The sequence below is a fragment of the Miniopterus schreibersii genome (genome assembly GCF_964146895.1).
Source record: "Miniopterus schreibersii genome assembly, chromosome: 8".
Taxonomy (NCBI): Eukaryota; Metazoa; Chordata; class Mammalia; order Chiroptera; family Miniopteridae; genus Miniopterus; species Miniopterus schreibersii.
Genome location: NC_138109.1, coordinates 74,489,256 through 74,507,547, shown reverse-complemented (window position 1 = coordinate 74,507,547; position 18,292 = coordinate 74,489,256). Strand labels below are relative to the sequence as shown.

The 18,292-nt window shown below is 43.7% G+C and overlaps 1 protein-coding gene across 2 annotated transcripts in view; it reads left to right on the top strand.

The window, feature by feature from the left end:
• Window positions 1-14,591, top strand: part of DSP (desmoplakin) — a 39,682-nt gene extending 25,091 nt beyond the window's left edge. The window contains exons 14-24 of one of the 2 annotated variants that reach the window (XM_081145008.1): window positions 724-925; window positions 1,159-1,385; window positions 2,074-2,240; window positions 2,667-2,805; window positions 3,262-3,455; window positions 4,684-4,846; window positions 5,328-5,411; window positions 5,870-5,977; window positions 6,546-6,644; window positions 7,419-7,916; window positions 10,670-14,591. In XM_081145008.1, coding sequence (XP_081001134.1) covers window positions 724-925; window positions 1,159-1,385; window positions 2,074-2,240; window positions 2,667-2,805; window positions 3,262-3,455; window positions 4,684-4,846; window positions 5,328-5,411; window positions 5,870-5,977; window positions 6,546-6,644; window positions 7,419-7,916; window positions 10,670-13,903 — 5,115 coding nt within the window. In that variant the 3' untranslated portion in view covers window positions 13,904-14,591. Of the gene's footprint in view, window positions 1-723; window positions 926-1,158; window positions 1,386-2,073; window positions 2,241-2,666; window positions 2,806-3,261; window positions 3,456-4,683; window positions 4,847-5,327; window positions 5,412-5,869; window positions 5,978-6,545; window positions 6,645-7,418; window positions 9,714-10,669 lie in introns of both variants that reach the window. The other variant, XM_081145007.1, reaches the window with a different exon arrangement.
• Window positions 14,592-18,292: the final 3,701 nt, after the last annotated feature.

Below are 18,292 nucleotides of genomic sequence, written 5' to 3'. Positions count from 1 at the left end.
CAGGACCCCCCAGGCTGCCTGGAAGAGGCACTGAGCTGCTCCCCACAGTGTGCGTTTCTGCCGGTCAGACCTTCTGGCTGTATAGCCTGCTGTAGAGGTGCTGGCCTGTCCGATACAGAATGGGAGGAATTCACATGCGGCTGGTTACCAGACCAATTCAAGTTACCTGACAGGCCATTAGTACCTGTGGCAAAGGCACGTGGTCCTGTAATATTCTGGATCCTATTTCTGTAGGTGTAATGGAAAGTTGGGTCATAAATTATTTGCTGGATGCCACAGAAATCAAAGGTGGAATAGAATTCTTGGAAGAACATCAAAGCATTAGTTACTCAGCATCATTGGTTTTCAAATTGGGGTCTAAGAATTCGAGGTGAAGGGGTCGGTCCTCTTGGATGATTGGAATGGCTGTGAGGAGAGGGGCACGAAATGGGTCATTTTTGGCTTCCCTTAACCTTTTCTCTTTTTAGTCAGGACAGCTTTGCTGTGATCTGCTTTACATTTGGGGCTTCCGAATAATATTTCCTTTAAAGAATAATTCTGTAGGAAAAAAGAAATTGCTTTGTTTCGTAGGAGCAATCTGTACACCTCAAAGACCTTTTGTGTTTTAACGGGCCTTAAGAGCATTGCCTTAAGCCCCATCTAGCATAGGGCATTTTTCAGCAGACTTTTTCTTGGTCGCACTATGGGGTCAACCATAAATCACTTTGCCTGGCTTACTTCCAGCTGAAAACCATGCGGCAGGAAGATTACATGAAGACAATATCTGACCTTGAGTTACACTACCAAGAGTTCATCAGAAACAGCCAAGGCTCAGAGATGTTTGGAGATGATGACAAACGGAAAATGCAGTCGCAGTTCACGGATGCCCAGAAGCACTACCAGACGCTGGTCATCCAACTGCCCGGCCACCCTCAGCACCAGACAGGTTGGTTTGGAGCATCTTTCTTTTTGTGTCAAGCATACATGCAGTTTTAAAAGAAAGCAGTTGGCATAAAACTAGTTTCAGAATCACTTCTTTGAAAAATAATATATCAAAATTCATTTATACCCTAAATTTTCAAAATCAAATCAAAGGAAGTAGCTACACTTTTATGCAGTATGGATTTCCTTTCTAACTAGGAATTCTCTGATTTTTGTGGCCCTAACATATTTTTACAGTAACCACAACTGAAATCACTCATGTTGGTTCCTGCCAAGATGTCAACCATAATAAAGTAATTGAAACCAACAGAGAAAATGACAAGCAGGAAACATGGATGCTGATAGAGCTCCAGAAGATTCGCAGGCAGATGGAGCACTGTGAGGGCAGAATGGCTCTTAAAAACATCCTTCTGGCAGACCAAGGGTCTTCTCACCAAATCACAGTGAAAATAAATGAGTTAAAGGTAGGTACCTATTAATATTTTGCCTGATTCCAGGTATATTTATATTTATCTGAAAACTAATTTAAAAACTCCTGGTTTAAATATTTATAAGCAAGAAACATTAATTTTCGAGAAAACAGGTTTCTGGCATGATTTTTTCTTTTTGTTTCCCGTGCTTCCAGATTTGTAGAAGTTTACCAGGCTGGGGACTAAGCCACCGTTGCTGTTAGGTTGTGAGTTGCTAAATCAGGCTATAGTGTTTTTCCTTTGTGCCATGTAGTACTTGGTTCATTTCAAATGTTTCACAAACATTAATTTGGCTTCTGCCTAAAACAACCTATGACATGGGCTAGACAGGTGGAATGATCTTTATTTATAGACAGGAAACTGGCACTGAGAGATTTGGTCGGGGGAGTAAAAGCTCAAAGCCACTGATGGAGCTGGGACCACGGCGCAAGTGTTTCAGCTCATAGCTCAGTGGTCTTGTCTGCCCGGCCACGCCTGGCACTGCACCGGAATGTCCAAGGTGTAAATTCTGAGTAAGGGGTCACAGTTACACAGTGTTCATAAGATCTCCCTGAAGGAGGAAGCGAAAGGTCAAGTTAGTTTCTTTCTTGAATCCTTTACATGTAGTGAACTTTTTAAGGACAAAAATGATCATAAGAAATCACACAGCTAAATCAAAAGGGCTCTCCTTCTTTTTTGACAGGGTGTGCAGAATGATTCTCAAGCAATTGCTGAAGTTCTCAACCAGCTTAAAGATATGCTAGCTAACTTCAGAGGTTCGGAAAAATATTGCTACTTACAGAATGAGGTATTCGGGCTGTTTCAGAAACTGGAGAACATCAACGGCGTTACAGACGGCTACTTAAATAGGTAATCACAACTAACGCTTATCCCAGACCTTCTGCTTCGCTCGAGCTCCGTTTTGTCAGATTCACTTGCTTTATATGCTTGGCTTGCTGAATCCTTTGCCTTACAGTTTCTGTTTTCACTAGATGCTTACTTGACATTCTTCTGTGCTTTTGAGAGAGGCTCCTCTAGCCAAGGGAGTTAATTCCACTGCTCTGAGGTCTAACGGATCTTACAACTCAGGTACACTCTAAGGGCCAGAACTTAGAATTCTCCAGTGAACGCAAAACGGTGGCCTGGAGCAGATGTATTGCTCCTGCAGATTGTAAAAGAGGCAAAATGAATTACCTGCTTTAATATTGTTTATTTTCATTAATAGAGGCAGGGGCCAGATGTTCAAAATTTAATGAAATCACCGGCAATGCTGTTTGCCTCTTTTGGTCTTCACAGCTTGTGCACAGTGCGAGCACTGCTCCAGGCCATTCTCCAAACAGAAGACATGTTAAAGGTTTATGAAGCCAGACTCACTGAAGAGGAAACCGTTTGCCTGGACCTGGACAAAGTGGAAGCTTACCGCTGCGGGCTGAAGGTAATGCGGGAGGGTGTAACGGCGGCCCCGGTTGTAGGAAATGAGACGGGACTCAGTCCCCAGTGAGGAAGCTTCGCTAAGTTTTCATTCGTTTTGAGGTTTACCAGATTTCGCTGGCCACACATGTTGATGTTAATTGTTATCTCTGGTGCACTGCTTTCCGGAGTATGTTAGTAGGAACTAGGTGAGAAAGTAATTTGTGGTGAGATTAGTCTGCAGAATGCTTAGGTGAAAGTAGTTAAACTGGTTTCTTTACTCTAGGACTTCTCAGAACCATTAATACACAAATATTGGGAAACGCAATCAGTAAATATATTTTCCTGAATTGATCACCACTTAAAAATACGGATGTTCTAAAAGAGTTTTATAAACTTTTTTTTTTTCGTTTGGTGACTTGCAGTGAGGCATGAAGTAGGATATGAGATGAATTTGTACTCTTTTTTTCTCTGATGACAGAAAATTAAAAATGACTTGAACTTGAAGAAGTCACTGTTGGCCACCATGAAGACAGAACTGCAGAAAGCCCAGCAGATCCACTCCCAGACTTCACAGCAGTATCCACTTTATGACTTGGATCTGGGCAAGTTCAGTGAAAAAGTCACGCAGCTGACAGATCGCTGGCAGAGAATAGATAAACAGATAGACTACAGGTATGCCAGCCTCCTTCTGCACATTCTTCCCAGCTCTTTGTTCCTAGGATAATGCCACTTGAAATAATCACTATAAAAAATAATGGTTTTGTTTCGTATGTAAGTTAGTTAATACAGGTGTTCTATTTATGGACTAGGATAGCCAAGCTTGAACCAACCCGTGCCAGGTGCCATCCAGGTTCTTGGGGAAATAGAAGACATTGATCAAGCTCTTTTGTGCCCTATAAGCAAACTCTTGTTATCACTGTTGGAGGAAGTAGATGCTTTTTCACTGAAAGTTTATGAAAATTAAATCTTAACAAAAGAAATGCCTTACTGCGCATGAGGGTTTAAAAATATCTCCCGAATTTTGCTTGTATTTCATTTTACTAGCAGTGCTTTTTATTTTATTTTGTTAATCCTTACCCAAGGATATATTTTTATTGATTTGAGAGAGGAAGTGAGAGAGAGAGAAAGAGACATTGATGTGAGACAGAAACATCGATTGGTTGCCCCCGTATGAGCCTCGATTGGATTTGAACTCACAGCCTTGGTGTGTGCTCTGACCGGGAAACGAACCCACAGCCTTTTGATGTACAGGACGACGCTCCAACCAACTGAGCCACCAGCCATGGCTAGCAGTGCTTTTTAAAAACTTCTTTATTGACATGTAATTCACATGTCATACAGTTTACCCATTTAATGTGTATAATTCAGTGGTTTTTAGTTATATTCAGAATTGTGTAATCACCACCACAATCTAAGTTTAGAACATTTTTATCTTCACAAAGAAATCCTCCACCCACCAGCCGTCACTACTTCCCAACTTTCTGTCTGTATAGATTTGCCTGTCCTGACATTTCATATAAATAGAATCATACAATAGACGGTCAATGGTAAATGGCTTTTTTCACTTAGCACAGTGTTTTCAAGGTTCACTCATGGTGTGGCATGTGTCAGTACTCTGTTTCTTTTTACGGCTGAGTAATATTTTATGTATGGATATACTGCATTTTGTTTATCTTTTCATCAGTTGATGGATATTTGGGTTGTTTCCAGTTTCTGACTATCGTGAAAAATGGTGCAATGAACACTCATGTATAACTTTTTGTGTGGATGTGTGTTTTCATTTCTCTTTGGTATATACCAAGTGGAATTGCTTGGCCATATAGGGACTCTATATTAAATACTTTGAGGGACAACAGTAGTGCTTTCACAATCTTAATAATTTTATCTGTGTTTTCTCTAGATTATGGGACCTGGAGAAACAAATCAAGCAGCTGAGGAATTATCGTGATAACTATCAGGCTTTCTGCAAGTGGCTCTATGATGCCAAACGCCGCCAGGATTCCTTAGAATCCATGAAGTTTGGAGATTCCAGCACAGTCATGCGATTTTTGAATGAGCAGAAGGTAAAAGTCAACATGTCATTCCGTGGCTATTTTGAAATTACTTGGGTGTATGCTGTATTTTCCTGTGGTTTTCATAGCAGTGCTTAGGTTTGAAATGATTAATATTACTAGCCTATTTTGTGAATGCTTAAAGACTGCCCAGAGGAAAATAATTGAGATACTTACAAAGAAATGCAATTATGAATATTGAAATAATGTAATATTGTACTAAAGTACTTTTATAAATTGAGGTGAAAGATCAGAAAAGAGTTTTGACTAGAAAGTGACCTTTTAGGTGGATAATAAGTTGAAGAGCTTTGTTCTCTTTTCTGAGTAGAACATACACTCATCTCCTAAGGTTTAACTGAGAATATGAGGTCAGTACATGTAGAAATAAACAGAGAGAAAAAGCAAGTAACAGTGGTTAGAAAGTGAAATAATATTTATTTTTAAACGTTTATACACTTTAACATTCGTAAATAACATTTTATCTTTTATATAGAACTTGCATAATGAAATTTCTGGCAAACGTGACAAATCAGAAGAAGTACAAAAAATTGCTGAACTTTGTGCAAATTCAATTAAGGTATGCTGGTTTTACAAAGAATGTTGGTATTTCATCAAGCATATTATTAACTGCATTATTTTCTGATTCACTTTCAAGATTATAAACTTCTTGAAGATAGCAATGATGGATTTTATATATTCTCTCCTAAACAAACCATAAAAAATTGCTATCCTTGAACTTGAATTCATTACACATTGAATTCACTTGAATTCATTACAGATATTGTATCTGTGGGAATGGGCTGGTCTTCCTTCTTTAGACTGGTGGCATGTGCAGGACTGATTCTCCTGTTAGCGTATAAAGATGTACTGCCTGGTTTAATAATGTAATATTAGCCATGTGGGCACTAGCTGCACATGATACCCTTTGGGGTTAGTCATTAGAAATACAGTTTGATGCAACTGTGGAATTGTAGCTGTCAGTGTGTCCTTGTAAGTTAACGGAGTATGTTTTTCTTAAACTCTATTATTCTTCAGGATTATGAACTCCAGCTAGCATCATACACCTCAGGACTAGAAACTCTACTGAACATACCTATTAAGAGGACCATGGTTCAGTCTCCTTCTGGAGTGATCCTGCAAGAGGTATGTATGTCATTACATATGTATGTCATTCCTTCTGCCTCCTCCCTTTTCCCTGTATTCTTCCTGTTTTCCCTAAATTCATCCCTTGTTATAGGGGATCCACTCAAAAAGGTTGACTGGAAGGTTATGCTCCTCCTAGTGTGAGTCATCAATATGTGGTGCATTTTAGGAAATGATCAGTAGAAGTCTGAATCTGTTGTCAATTTATTGGAACTTTTGCAGAAATTAGGCTTAAATTTTGGATTTAATGAGGGATACTTTAAAAAAGTAGAAAATATTTTGTGGGTTTTTAAAAGTCAGCTCTTTCCCAAAGATGTCAGAGAACATCACCGGTCAGATGGTTTAGGGGAAACACCCCAGAGTGATGAAGATGGAATACAATGTTTTTAGCCCTTTATTTTGATGTACTCCTAGAATTTGGCATTAGCATGCATGAAAGAAGGGAATTCACTCTTTAAATTATACTTTTACTATTTCATAGTTTTGGAAAAACAAAATCGGTCCACTTGCATAGGACTTTTTTGGAATGTAATATCTTTTTTATCTTCTTTCACCCCTTTTCTCCAAGGCTGCGGATATGCATGCTCGGTACATAGAACTGATTACAAGGTCTGGAGACTATTACAGATTCTTAAGTGAGATGCTGAAGAGTTTGGAAGACCTGAAGGTAATTTATTTACTTCATTTCCTTGAGGCAGCAAAAAAATAAAATAGAGTAGAACCTTATTAATATTGCCTCATTATAACATGGATTTGGGCATACTTACTGGTAAAACTAGATTTTCTCTACACAGTCTAATACAGTTTGCTCATGAGCCTGGGGTTAGTCCCATGCTCTAGTACACTGTTCAAAATGCCTTAGGTAGTATTTGCAAAATTTTAGCTATTTTACCTTGCCCAAAACCAGTAACTTAATTTTTAGTTTGATCAAGTAATTTGCTTTATTTCTTTGTGTTAAACCACGACTAAGAACATACTGAATGAGCTGTAGTTGAATTTTTCATGTTGAGTGATGGTTTAATTTCCTCATTTCTCATACTTAAATTGAGTTTATGTGAAAACTTACGGTTTACCCTGAAATAAAGAAAACATAATTTATAAAATCATAAGTTTTTGATCTTGGAAGAAATGACCTCATTTACAGCTGAGGAAGCTGAAACTCAAAGGTGTATCATTTGCTAAGATCACACAAACAGTTGAAGGATTATGAGGAAAATACAGATTTATTGGATTTTTGTCAAGTAGTTTTTGTCTTGTATCACTATATGTGTGTGCTTGTGTGTGCACAAGCATGTGCTCATATGTGTGTATATGTGTGCGCGCGTGTGGGTGTGTAAAGAGAAATGAGAGTGCACACCAGTCTGGGAGGAGGAAAGTACTGCTGCTCTCTTGTGATATGAAGTGCTTTTCTTTCAACATATTTCTGATTTTGCTTTTATAGCTGAAAAATACCAAGATCGAAGTTTTGGAAGAGGAGCTCCGACTGGCCCGAGATGCCAACTCTGAAAACTGCAATAAGAACAAATTCCTGGATCAGAACCTGCAGAAATACCAGACTGAGTGTTCCCAGTTCAAAGCAAAGCTCGTGAGCCTGGAGGAACTAAAGCGACAAGCTGAGCTGGATGGGAAGGCAGCTAAGCAAAACCTAGATAAGTGCTATGGGCAAATAAAGGAACTCAACGAGAAGATCACCAGGCTTACTTATGAGATTGAAGATGAAAAGAGGAGAAGAAAGGCTGTGGAGGACAGATTTGACCAACAGAAGAGCGACTATGACCAACTGCAGAAAGCGAGGCAATGTGAAAAGGAGAGCCTGGGCTGGCAGAAAATAGAGTCAGAGAAAGCCATCAAAGAAAAGGAGTTCGAGATAGAAAGGTTGAGGATCCTTCTGCAGGAGGAGGGTGCCCGGAAGAGAGAATACGAAAATGAGCTGGCAAAGGTAAGAAACCACTATAATGAGGAGATGAGTAATTTAAGGAACAAGTTTGAAACAGAGATTAACATTACGAAGACCACCATCCAGGAGATAAGCATGCAAAAGGAGGATGATTCCAAAAACCTTAGAAACCAGCTCGACAGACTCTCCAGGGAAAACCGCGACCTGAAGGACGAGATCGTGAGGCTGAACGACAGCATCCTGCAGACCACGGAGCAGCGCAGGCGCGCAGAGGAGGATGCCCTCCAGCAGAAGGCCTGCGGCTCTGAGATGCTGCAGAGGAAGCAGCACCTGGAGATGGAGCTCAAGCAGGTCATCCAGCAGCGCTCCGAGGACAACGCGAGGCACAAGCAGTCCCTGGAGGAGGCTGCAAAGACCATTCAGGACAAAAATAAGGAGATCGAGAGACTTAAAGCTGACTTTCAGGAGGAGGCCAAGCGCCGCTGGGAGTATGAAAATGAACTGGCTAAGGTAAGGAGCAATTACGATGAGGAAATCATTAGCTTAAAAAACCAGTTTGAGACCGAGATCAACATCACGAAGACGACCATCCACCAGCTCACCCTGAAGAAGGAGGAAGACACCAGTGGCTACCGAGCCCAGATAGACAACCTCACCAGGGAAAACAGGAGCCTGTCTGAGGAAGTAAAGCGGCTGAAGAGCACGTTAGCCCAGACCACGGACAACCTCAGGAGGGTCGAAGAAAATGCCCAGCAGCAAAAGGCTGCCGGCTCAGAGGTGTCTCAGAGAAAGCAGCAGCTGGAGATCGAGCTGAGACAGGTCACTCAGATGCGCACAGAAGAGAGCCTGAGATATAAGCAGTCTCTCGATGATGCTGCCAAGACAATTCAGGATAAAAACAGGGAGATAGAAAGGCTGAAACAACTTATAGAAACAGAAACGAAGGAACGCCAGTGCCTGGAAGATGAAAATGCTAAATTACAAAGAGCCCAGTATGATCTGCAGAAAGCAAATGACAATGCCACAGAGACTATAAGCAAATTGAAGGTCCATGAGAAAGAACTAACACGCCTGAAAGTCGACTACGAAAGGATTTCCCAGGAGAGGATCGTGAAGGACCAGGACATCACAAGATTCCAGAATTCTCTGAAGGACCTGCAGTTGCAGAAGCAGAAGGTGGAAGAGGAGCTGAATCGCCTGAAGAGGACGGCCTCAGATGACTCCTGCAAGAGGAAGCTGCTAGAGGAGGAGCTGGAAGGCATGAGGAGGTCTTTGAAGGAGCAAGCGATAAAAATCACCAGCCTGACCCAGCAGCTGGAGCAGGTGTCCATTGTGAAGAAAAGGAGCGAGGATGACCTCCGGCAGCAGAGGGACGTGCTGGACGGCCACCTGAGGGAGAAGCAGAGGACCCAGGAGGAGCTGAGGAGGCTCTCCTTGGAGGTGGAGGCCCTGAGGCGCCAGCTGCTCCAGGAACAAGACAGTGTTAAACAGGCTCACTTGAGGAATGAGCATTTCCAGAAGGCCATAGAAGATAAAAGCAGGAGCTTAAATGAAAGCAAAATAGAAATCGAGAGGCTGCAGTCGCTCACAGAGAACTTGACCAAGGAGCATTTGATGCTGGAGGAAGAACTACGGAACCTGAAGCTGGAATATGATGAGCTCAGGAGGGGCCGGAGTGAAGCAGATAGTGATAAAAACACAACCATCTCTGAACTAAGGAGCCAACTGCAGATCAGCAACAACCGAACCCTGGAACTGCAGGGGCTGATTAATGATTTACAGAGAGAGAGGGAAAATTTGAGACAGGAAATTGAGAAATTCCAAAAGCAGGCTTTAGAGGTATTCACAAATATTTGATCACAGCTCCACTGTCTCTCAAATAATTCACTTCATTGTCACCCTGTCTGAACTATGCTCTTGCTACTGAGATGGATGCTGGTAGAAAGTCTAATTTTTCTTTTTATTACTGTACTACTCTCTCTTATTGTCCAGACAACTGCTTTGAGTAGCGTCAGTGCGCTTTGCCCTTCTGTTCTGTCACTGCATCAATGCCAGCCTGAGTGTAACCCGTGTTTGGCTCTGCTTTTAACTTTAGCATGGGTATAACATATGAGATCATTTCCCCTGGGTTTCACTCTGTTGTCTAGAAGATAGCTCTTACTTACTGAGCCATGACCTACATTTTAAATTTAAATTTTCCTAAATAAGAGCCATCCATAGGCTTTTTCTATGCAATTTTAAAAATCACTTTTTCCCTCTTGCTTACATGATTTTCCTGCATGCCTTATTCTCTTGGTCATGGCCCCGTTTGTTTGGCTTTTATCTTTTTAATCCCTAATTTAAAAATAACTTCTTTAACTTCTAATACATTTGGCTTCTATAGACAATATTTGTGTGGGGCTGGGTGTCGGGTATGTATATATGCAAAGATGATTATTGCTTTTTAAAGCATGTTAGTATAGCTGTAACAGGCGAGCTGTGGGTATAGCGGGTGTAATTAATTACCTGGAACACCGCTTCTTTATTTTCTCAAACCATAATTGCTGTTAATAATAAGACAGGTCTATAACTTCTGTTTCCTTTTATGGAAAAAATATTAAGTATGAAGCCGTTTCTCAAAGTGGCAACATACATCTACAGAATTTTTTCATGAATTTATAAGATAACAAAATAACAGTATACCCAGGGGATATAAGTGTTTTTTTAGAAAATGTAAGAAAACAGGTTTTAAATTATGGTAGCCATACGATATGATCCAAACATGTTTTTCCCATTTCTTTCTTTTTAAATTCTAGGCATCTAACAGGATTCACGAATCAAAGAGTCAGTGCACTCAAGTGGTGCAGGAAAGAGAGAGCCTTCTGGTGAAAATCAAAGTTCTGGAGCAAGATAAGATCAGGCTGCAGAGGCTGGAGGATGAGCTGAACCGAGCCAAAGCAGCTCTAGAGGCAGAAAGTAGGGTGAAACAGCGCCTTGAGTGTGAGAAACAGCAAATCCAGAATGACCTGAATCAGTGGAAAACTCAATACTCCCGGAAAGAAGAGGCTATTAGAAAGATAGAGTCAGAAAGAGAAAAGAGCGAGAGAGAGAAGAACTGCCTTAGGAGTGAGATTGAAAGACTCCAGGCAGACATCAAGAGGATTGAAGAGAGGTGCAGGCGAAAGTTGGAGGATTCTACCAGGGAGACACAGTCACAGTTGGAGACAGAGCGCTCCCGACTTCAGAGGGAAATCGACAAACTCAAACAGCGCCCATATGGGTCCCATCGGGAGACCCAGACTGAGTATGAATGGACTGTTGACTCCTCCAAGCTGGTGTTTGATGGACTAAGGAAGAAGGTAACGGCAATGCAGCTCTACGAGTGCCAGCTGATTGACAAAACAACCTTGGACAAACTGCTGAAGGGGAAAAAGTCAGTGGAAGAAGTTGCTTCTGAAATCCAGCCTTTCCTTCGGGGTGCAGGAGCTATTGCTGGAGCTTCTGTTTCCCCCAAGGAAAAGTACTCTTTGGTAGAGGCCAAGAGGAAGAATCTAATCACCCCAGAATCCACAGTCATGCTTCTGGAGGCCCAGGCGGCTACAGGTGGTATCATTGATCCCCATAGGAATGAGAAGCTGACTGTTGACAATGCAATAGCCCGGGACCTCATCGACTTCGATGACCGTCAACAGATATATACAGCAGAAAAAGCTATCACTGGTTTTGATGATCCATTTTCAGGCAAGACAGTAACCCTTTCAGAAGCCATCAAGAAAAATTTGATTGATAGAGAAACTGGAATGCGTCTGCTGGAAGCCCAGCTTGCTTCGGGGGGTGTAGTGGACCCCGTGAACAGCGTCTTTTTGCCAAAAGATGTAGCCTTGGCCCGTGGGCTGATTGACAGAGATTTGTATCGGTCCCTGAATGATCCCCGAGATAGTCAGAAAAACTTTGTGGATCCAGTTACCCAAAAGAAGGTCAGTTACATGCAGCTGAGGGAACGGTGCAGAATCGAACCTCACACTGGTCTGCTCTTGCTGTCCGTACAGAAGAGAAGCATGTCCTTCCAAGGAATCAGACAACCTGTGACCGTTTCTGAGCTGGTGGATTCTGGTATATTGGGACTATCCACTGTAAATGAACTGGAATCAGGTCGAATTTCTTATGATGAAGTTGGTGAGAGAATTAAGGACTTCCTTCAGGGTTCAAGCTGCATAGCAGGCATTTACAATGAGACCACAAAACAGAAGCTTGGCATCTACGAGGCCATGAAAATTGGCTTGGTCCGACCTGGTACTGCTCTGGAGTTGCTGGAAGCCCAAGCAGCTACTGGTTTTATAGTGGATCCTGTTGGCAACTTGCGGTTAACAGTGGAGGAAGCCTATAAAAGAGGTCTGGTGGGTATTGAGTTCAAAGAGAAGCTCCTGTCTGCAGAACGAGCTGTCACCGGGTATAATGATCCTGAAACAGGAAACATCATCTCTTTGTTCCAAGCCATGAACAAGGAACTCATCGAAAAGGGCCATGGCATTCGATTACTAGAAGCACAGATTGCAACCGGTGGGATCATCGACCCGAAGGAGAGCCATCGATTACCCGTTGACATGGCATACAAGAGGGGCTACTTTAATGAGGAGCTCAGTGAGATTCTCTCAGATCCAACTGATGATACCAAAGGATTTTTTGACCCAAACACTGAAGAAAATCTTACCTATCTACAATTAAAAGAAAGGTGCATCAAGGACGAGGAGACGGGGCTCTGTCTACTGCCCCTGAAAGAAAAGAAGAAGCAGGTGCAGACATCACAGAAGAACACGCTGAGGAAGCGCAGAGTGGTCATCGTGGACCCGGAAACCAACAAGGAGATGTCTGTTCAGGAGGCTTACAAGAAGGGCCTTATCGATTACGAAACCTATAAGGAACTGTGTGAGCAGGAGTGCGAGTGGGAAGAAATAACCATCACTGGATCTGACGGCTCCACCAGGGTGGTCCTGGTAGATAGAAAGACAGGCAGTCAGTATGATATTCAAGATGCTATTGACAAGGGCCTGGTTGACAGGAAGTTTTTTGATCAGTACCGATCCGGTAGCCTCAGCCTCACTCAATTTGCTGATATGATCTCCTTGAAAAATGGTGTTGGCAATGGCAGTGGCATGGGTGGCGGTGTCAGTGATGATGTTTTCAGCAGCTCCCGACATGAGTCGGTCAGTAAGATTTCTACCATATCCAGTGTCAGGAATTTAACCATCAAGAGCAGCTCTCTGTCTGACGCCCTGGAGGAATCGAGCCCCATTGCAGCCATCTTCGACACCGAGAACCTGGAGAAGATCTCCATCGCAGAAGGCATAGAGCGGGGCATTGTGGACAGCATCACTGGCCAGAGGCTCCTGGAGGCTCAGGCCTGCACGGGCGGCATCATCCATCCAACCACGGGTCAGAAGCTGTCGCTCCAGGATGCCGTCTCCCAGGGCCTGATTGACCAAGAGATGGCCACCAGGCTGAAGCCTGCTCAGAAAGCCTTCATTGGCTTTGAAGGCGTGAAGGGGAAGAAGATGTCGGCAGCGGAGGCAGTGAAAGAAAAGTGGCTCCCCTACGAGGCTGGCCAGCGCTTCCTGGAGTTCCAGTACCTCACGGGGGGCCTCGTTGACCCCGAGGTGCACGGCAGGATAGGCATTGAGGAGGCCATCAGAAAGGGCTTCATCGACGGCCGAGCAGCCCAGAGGCTGCAAGACATCAGCAGCTACGCCAAAATCCTGACCTGCCCCAAAACCAAGTTAAAAATCTCCTATAAGGATGCTATGAATCGCTCCATGGTGGAAGATGTCACTGGCCTGCGCCTTCTGGAGGCCGCCTCTGTTTCATCCAAGGGCCTGCCCAGCCCTTATAACATGTCTTCTGCCCCAGGCTCCCGCTCCGGCTCCCGCTCCGGGTCTCGCTCTGGCTCCCGCTCTGGCTCCCGCAGTGGGTCCCGGAGAGGAAGCTTTGATGCCACAGGGAATTCTTCCTACTCTTACTCCTACACCTTTAGCAGTAGCTCTATTGGGCACTAGTAGTCAGTTAGAAATGGGCGCTAGACCTTGACTTCATTTATAGGAATTTTCACTTTATTAAATAATAAAGAAAATCTAGTGCTTGCAATCTAGTGATAGAATCTTCTGTGCTTAAGGAAACGTTGCCAGGGTTGAAATCAAATAGTAAAGGCTGTTCTGGCTTTTATCTTCTTAGCTCACCTTCACTATTGTAATACGCTGGATGTAGTGTAAATGAAATGGTAATCAGTTGTAAGGATAGCACAAATTGAGTTTAGAATTTTCTTCTGTGTTTAGATTTTTGGTCCATTCTTCTTGAATTTCTTTTGGCCTTAATACAGATTTCTGTTTCTTGGAGATGAAAATTAAATCGATCGTTAATATTTTAGTCATCATTTTGTTTCTCATCTGCATATTTCCATTTTCTGTATTACGAGAAAAATTACCCCTCTCCCCCCAAGAAAAACCCACCCAAACCTAAGCATTTTGGAATGAGTCTCCTTTTAGTTTTAGAATGTGGATTGTATGACCCATATACTCTTATGTATCTGTTGGTTTGGTATTAATTTGACTGTATGTGCATGATAGCAGCAATCTTTGCTTTTCTTTGGTCAAAGTTTTCTGTTTATTTTGCTTATCATTTTTGATGTACTTTAAAAAGGTGTCTACGAAGTTTGCTATTCTGGCAATAAACTTTTGGACTTTTGAATTTTTTGCGTTTTGATTTAATAACACTTATACACACAAGGGACTTAGCAAAAGCTTTTTGATTGTTGTAAAATGTGTCTAAAACCATCTGCTTTCAAAATGCATATTAAGGAAGACCATTTCTAAACTATTTTCGTTCTGAATTCTTGTTAGAATTTGGTTTTTGAAGTTAGTTTTTTTCCAACCCTTCTCGAGTGCCTGCTGTGTACCAGGCAGTGAGTCCTTGGAAATAAGCCTGTGTAGAGGCCAGGCCAGAGGTCAATACCCAGCTCCAGTTTACTCTGGACAATGAATATCAAGTAACATGGGCAAAAGTCATCATCATAACATTTAAAAAACACAAGGTTGCCAAGATTCTATTTTGGGTATACTCAAAATACATGGTATTTCATTTTGTCCCCTAAAAGAATTGTCCTGTGTCTATGAAAATAGTTCCTGAAGAGTTCTTGGCTGCCTGTTGGAGACAATGAGATAGAAGCCTATTCCTTCAATCAAAGAGAAACTTGAAATTCAGACATTTGTCATTAAATTAACATGACTTTACTGAACACCTGTTTTGTGTCTAGTACTGTGCTAGGTAGTAGGAGGACTCAACAGAATTTAGAAGACCCCTGACTTCAGGCCTTTGCAGCCTGGGCGGGGACAGAAGGCACACATGAAGCAGTCAGTGGGACAACTTGCATATGTCACTAGTGTATATTAAGACAACCAAACATTTTATAATACAGAGAGAAAATAGGAAAGCAAATGAAATGCTAATTGTGTAAAACAAAAAAGATCCTACTTAAGATAATACTTAAATTATTGGGGCTTTTGGTACTTGCGTGAAAACAGCATTCATGTCTGACCTCTTTTCTTGCCCTTGCCCCCCCCCCGCCCCAAGCCTGGAAGACTTGTAATTAGTTTCACTCACTAAATATTGAGTTCTGTATGCCACACATTGTGCCAGAAACTACATCGTGTGGTAGGAAAACATGGTAAAAAATGGTCCTTGTAATATGAAAGGAAAAACATAGTATGTGATAAATGCTATGTTGGGGGAAATAGAGATTCCTTATGCTAGAGCGGGGAGGCTGTGTTAGCTTGGACTGTCATCATTCTGGGGGGCTAGAATTCCAAGATCAAGTTGCAGTCCAGGCCCAGCTGGGCGTGACTCAGTGGTTGAGCATCGACCTAGGATCCAGGAGATGGGGGTTCGATTCCCTGTCAGGGCACATGCCCGGGTTGTGGGCTAGGCAGCCAATCAATGACTCATCATTGATGTTTCTATCTCTCTCTCTCCCTCTCCTTTCCTCTCTCTGAAATCAATCAAGATATGTTAAAAAAAAAAAAAAAAAAATGTTGCAGTGCAGGGTTGGTTTCCGGCGATCATTCTTCAGGTTCGTAGGCAGTGATGAGTATGGAGGGAGCTCTGGGGTCTCTTCCTTGTAAGGATACCAATCGTATCATATTAGGGCTCCACTCTTAGAACCTCATTGAACCCCTTTTCCCCTCATTTCATCTTAATGACCTCTTTTAAAGGCCCTATCTCCAAATACAGATTGGGGGTTAGGGATTAGACAAGCATTTGGGAGTGGGGGGGGGGGAGGATGACACGATTCAGCCCACTACAGAGGCCTAACCTAGAACAGGGCAGGAGACCGCTCTGGGGAAAGGATGGTGAAATAGATGAACAGGCATCCGTGTGAAGCAGCTCCTGAGGCTGAAGCAGCGTGCCCGCTCCAAGCTGCTGACGTCCTCAGTAAGCCCTGAGGCGAGGTAGGGCCTGTGTCCTGGGGGAGAGGACACTCGCGACCTGCGCTGAGTTCTGATGTGGTTCACACACTGCATCCACCGAAAAGGGAAGTATATAATTTTTTCAATGAAAATCATCTCACATTCAAATAAGTCTTAACATTTTTCCAGGCTGCTGGGCTAACTGTAAATGAGAATGAAAAAAAAAAATAAAGATGCTGTGGGCAGAGTGAGTGAGCTACTTCCAGAACTCCTCCCTGACGCCACACCTGCTTGCAGCGACCGGCTTGTTTTCCGTCTTTCCTGGCGCTGCCCTTTTACACTCGTCGCCGTTTTTCCCCCGTCGGCGAGAGAACGGTGCTGTCTGCCTCTGGAAAGGGCTGTTCACAAAAATTGCCTTTGTGTCTGTTTCTTCGTCTGATGCAAACAAATAAATGCCAAGGGAGCCAAAGGGTGGGCATCCGGCTTGGATAAAATAAAAATAATATAACGAGGGACTAGGTTCTGGGAGTTAAAACCATCTGGGGAAACGAAAAGGCGCTGATTCCGGGTCTGGTGCAGGACAGGTGCAGAGTAAGCTCGGGTTAGTCACAGGGAGCTCTCGGGCCCCCGGGCACAGGGCACAGAGATGGGGGGCCGGCCTGAAGGGACCCCGCAGGTCCAGTTTGAGACAGGTGGAGCCTCAACAAGAATCAACAGTGGTAATGGAACAGTAATATTGAATTTAAAAATAATAATAAATCAATAATTTAAAAAAACTCACCTTGGCTCCACGGTGAAACAACAGTGAAGGTGTGGTAAGCAAGCCAGCGAACACACGCAGAAGCCAGGATGGAGGAAAGGGCCCCCTGAGCCCGGCTGCTGTGGCCCAGGGGCTGGGCGAAGTCCTGTGCCCCAGACGGACGCCACCCGCTCTTTGGGGGCTGGGGCTCGCGCCCAGGTTGGGGGCTCCACCCCAGGTCGGGGGAGGGGGTAGGCGGCGGGTCAGTGTCTCACATGGGTGTTTCTCTCCCTTCTCTTTCTAGAAATCAATAAGAAATCTTAAAAAAAAAAAAAGAGAGAGAAGGCAATTGTAGCCGAGGGAGGGGCCGCGCAGGACCGCGCGGGCCGGGTGGCGGCGGGACACTCGCAGGCCGAGGGCCCGCAGGCCACCGGGCGCCGGGAAACGGGCGGTTAGACCGGGAGCCAGCCGCCGCCTTCAGCCCGGGCCCGATTCCGCGTCGCTGACAGGATCTAAGGCGTGTGTCCTCCGTGAGACGCATCTCCTGACGAGAACACTTAAACGGGTTCTAATCGTAAAGGGGAAAAATCTGACAAATCCAGGAGGAGGGACGGTCTGCACGACGAGCGGCTGAGGCTCCTGACACAACCGCTTAATTGAAAAAGGAGAGTAGGGGAGGCTGTTGTAGATTAAAAGAGACAATAGCCAATTAGAGTCATGAGTTGGAAAATAGAGAGCGGCTGTTAAAGGAATTTGGGGGACAACTGGGGAAATTTGAATAATGAACCGTATGCGAGACGTTTTGAAATGATTCATTTTCTTAGGTTGGATCATTTATTGTGGTTATGGAGGCAAAATATCCTCATGATGAAGAGATTCATGCGGACGTTTGGGGGTGAAGTATCTGCAACTTCCTTTCAAATGCTTCAGCAAAAGTCGTGAGGCTGCGCAGGTAGGTAGCGTGGGAGAAAGCAAATGGGGCCAAATGTTAACAGCTCCTACGCGAACGCTCACTGTGCTAGTCTTTAAACCTTTCTTTAGATATAAACTATTTTTTAGACGCTTATGTGGGGTGGTGACGCCGGTCAGGGGCGGCCGGGACAAACGCGCCCGGCGGCAGTTACTACGGCAGCGCCGTTTGAAAGAGACCGGAAAACGCCTCACAGCGACAGCCCCCGCCCGCCCCAGGGCCCTCCCGATAGGCGGTTCCAGTCACGTGACGGGCTGACCCCGCCCACAGCTCCCAG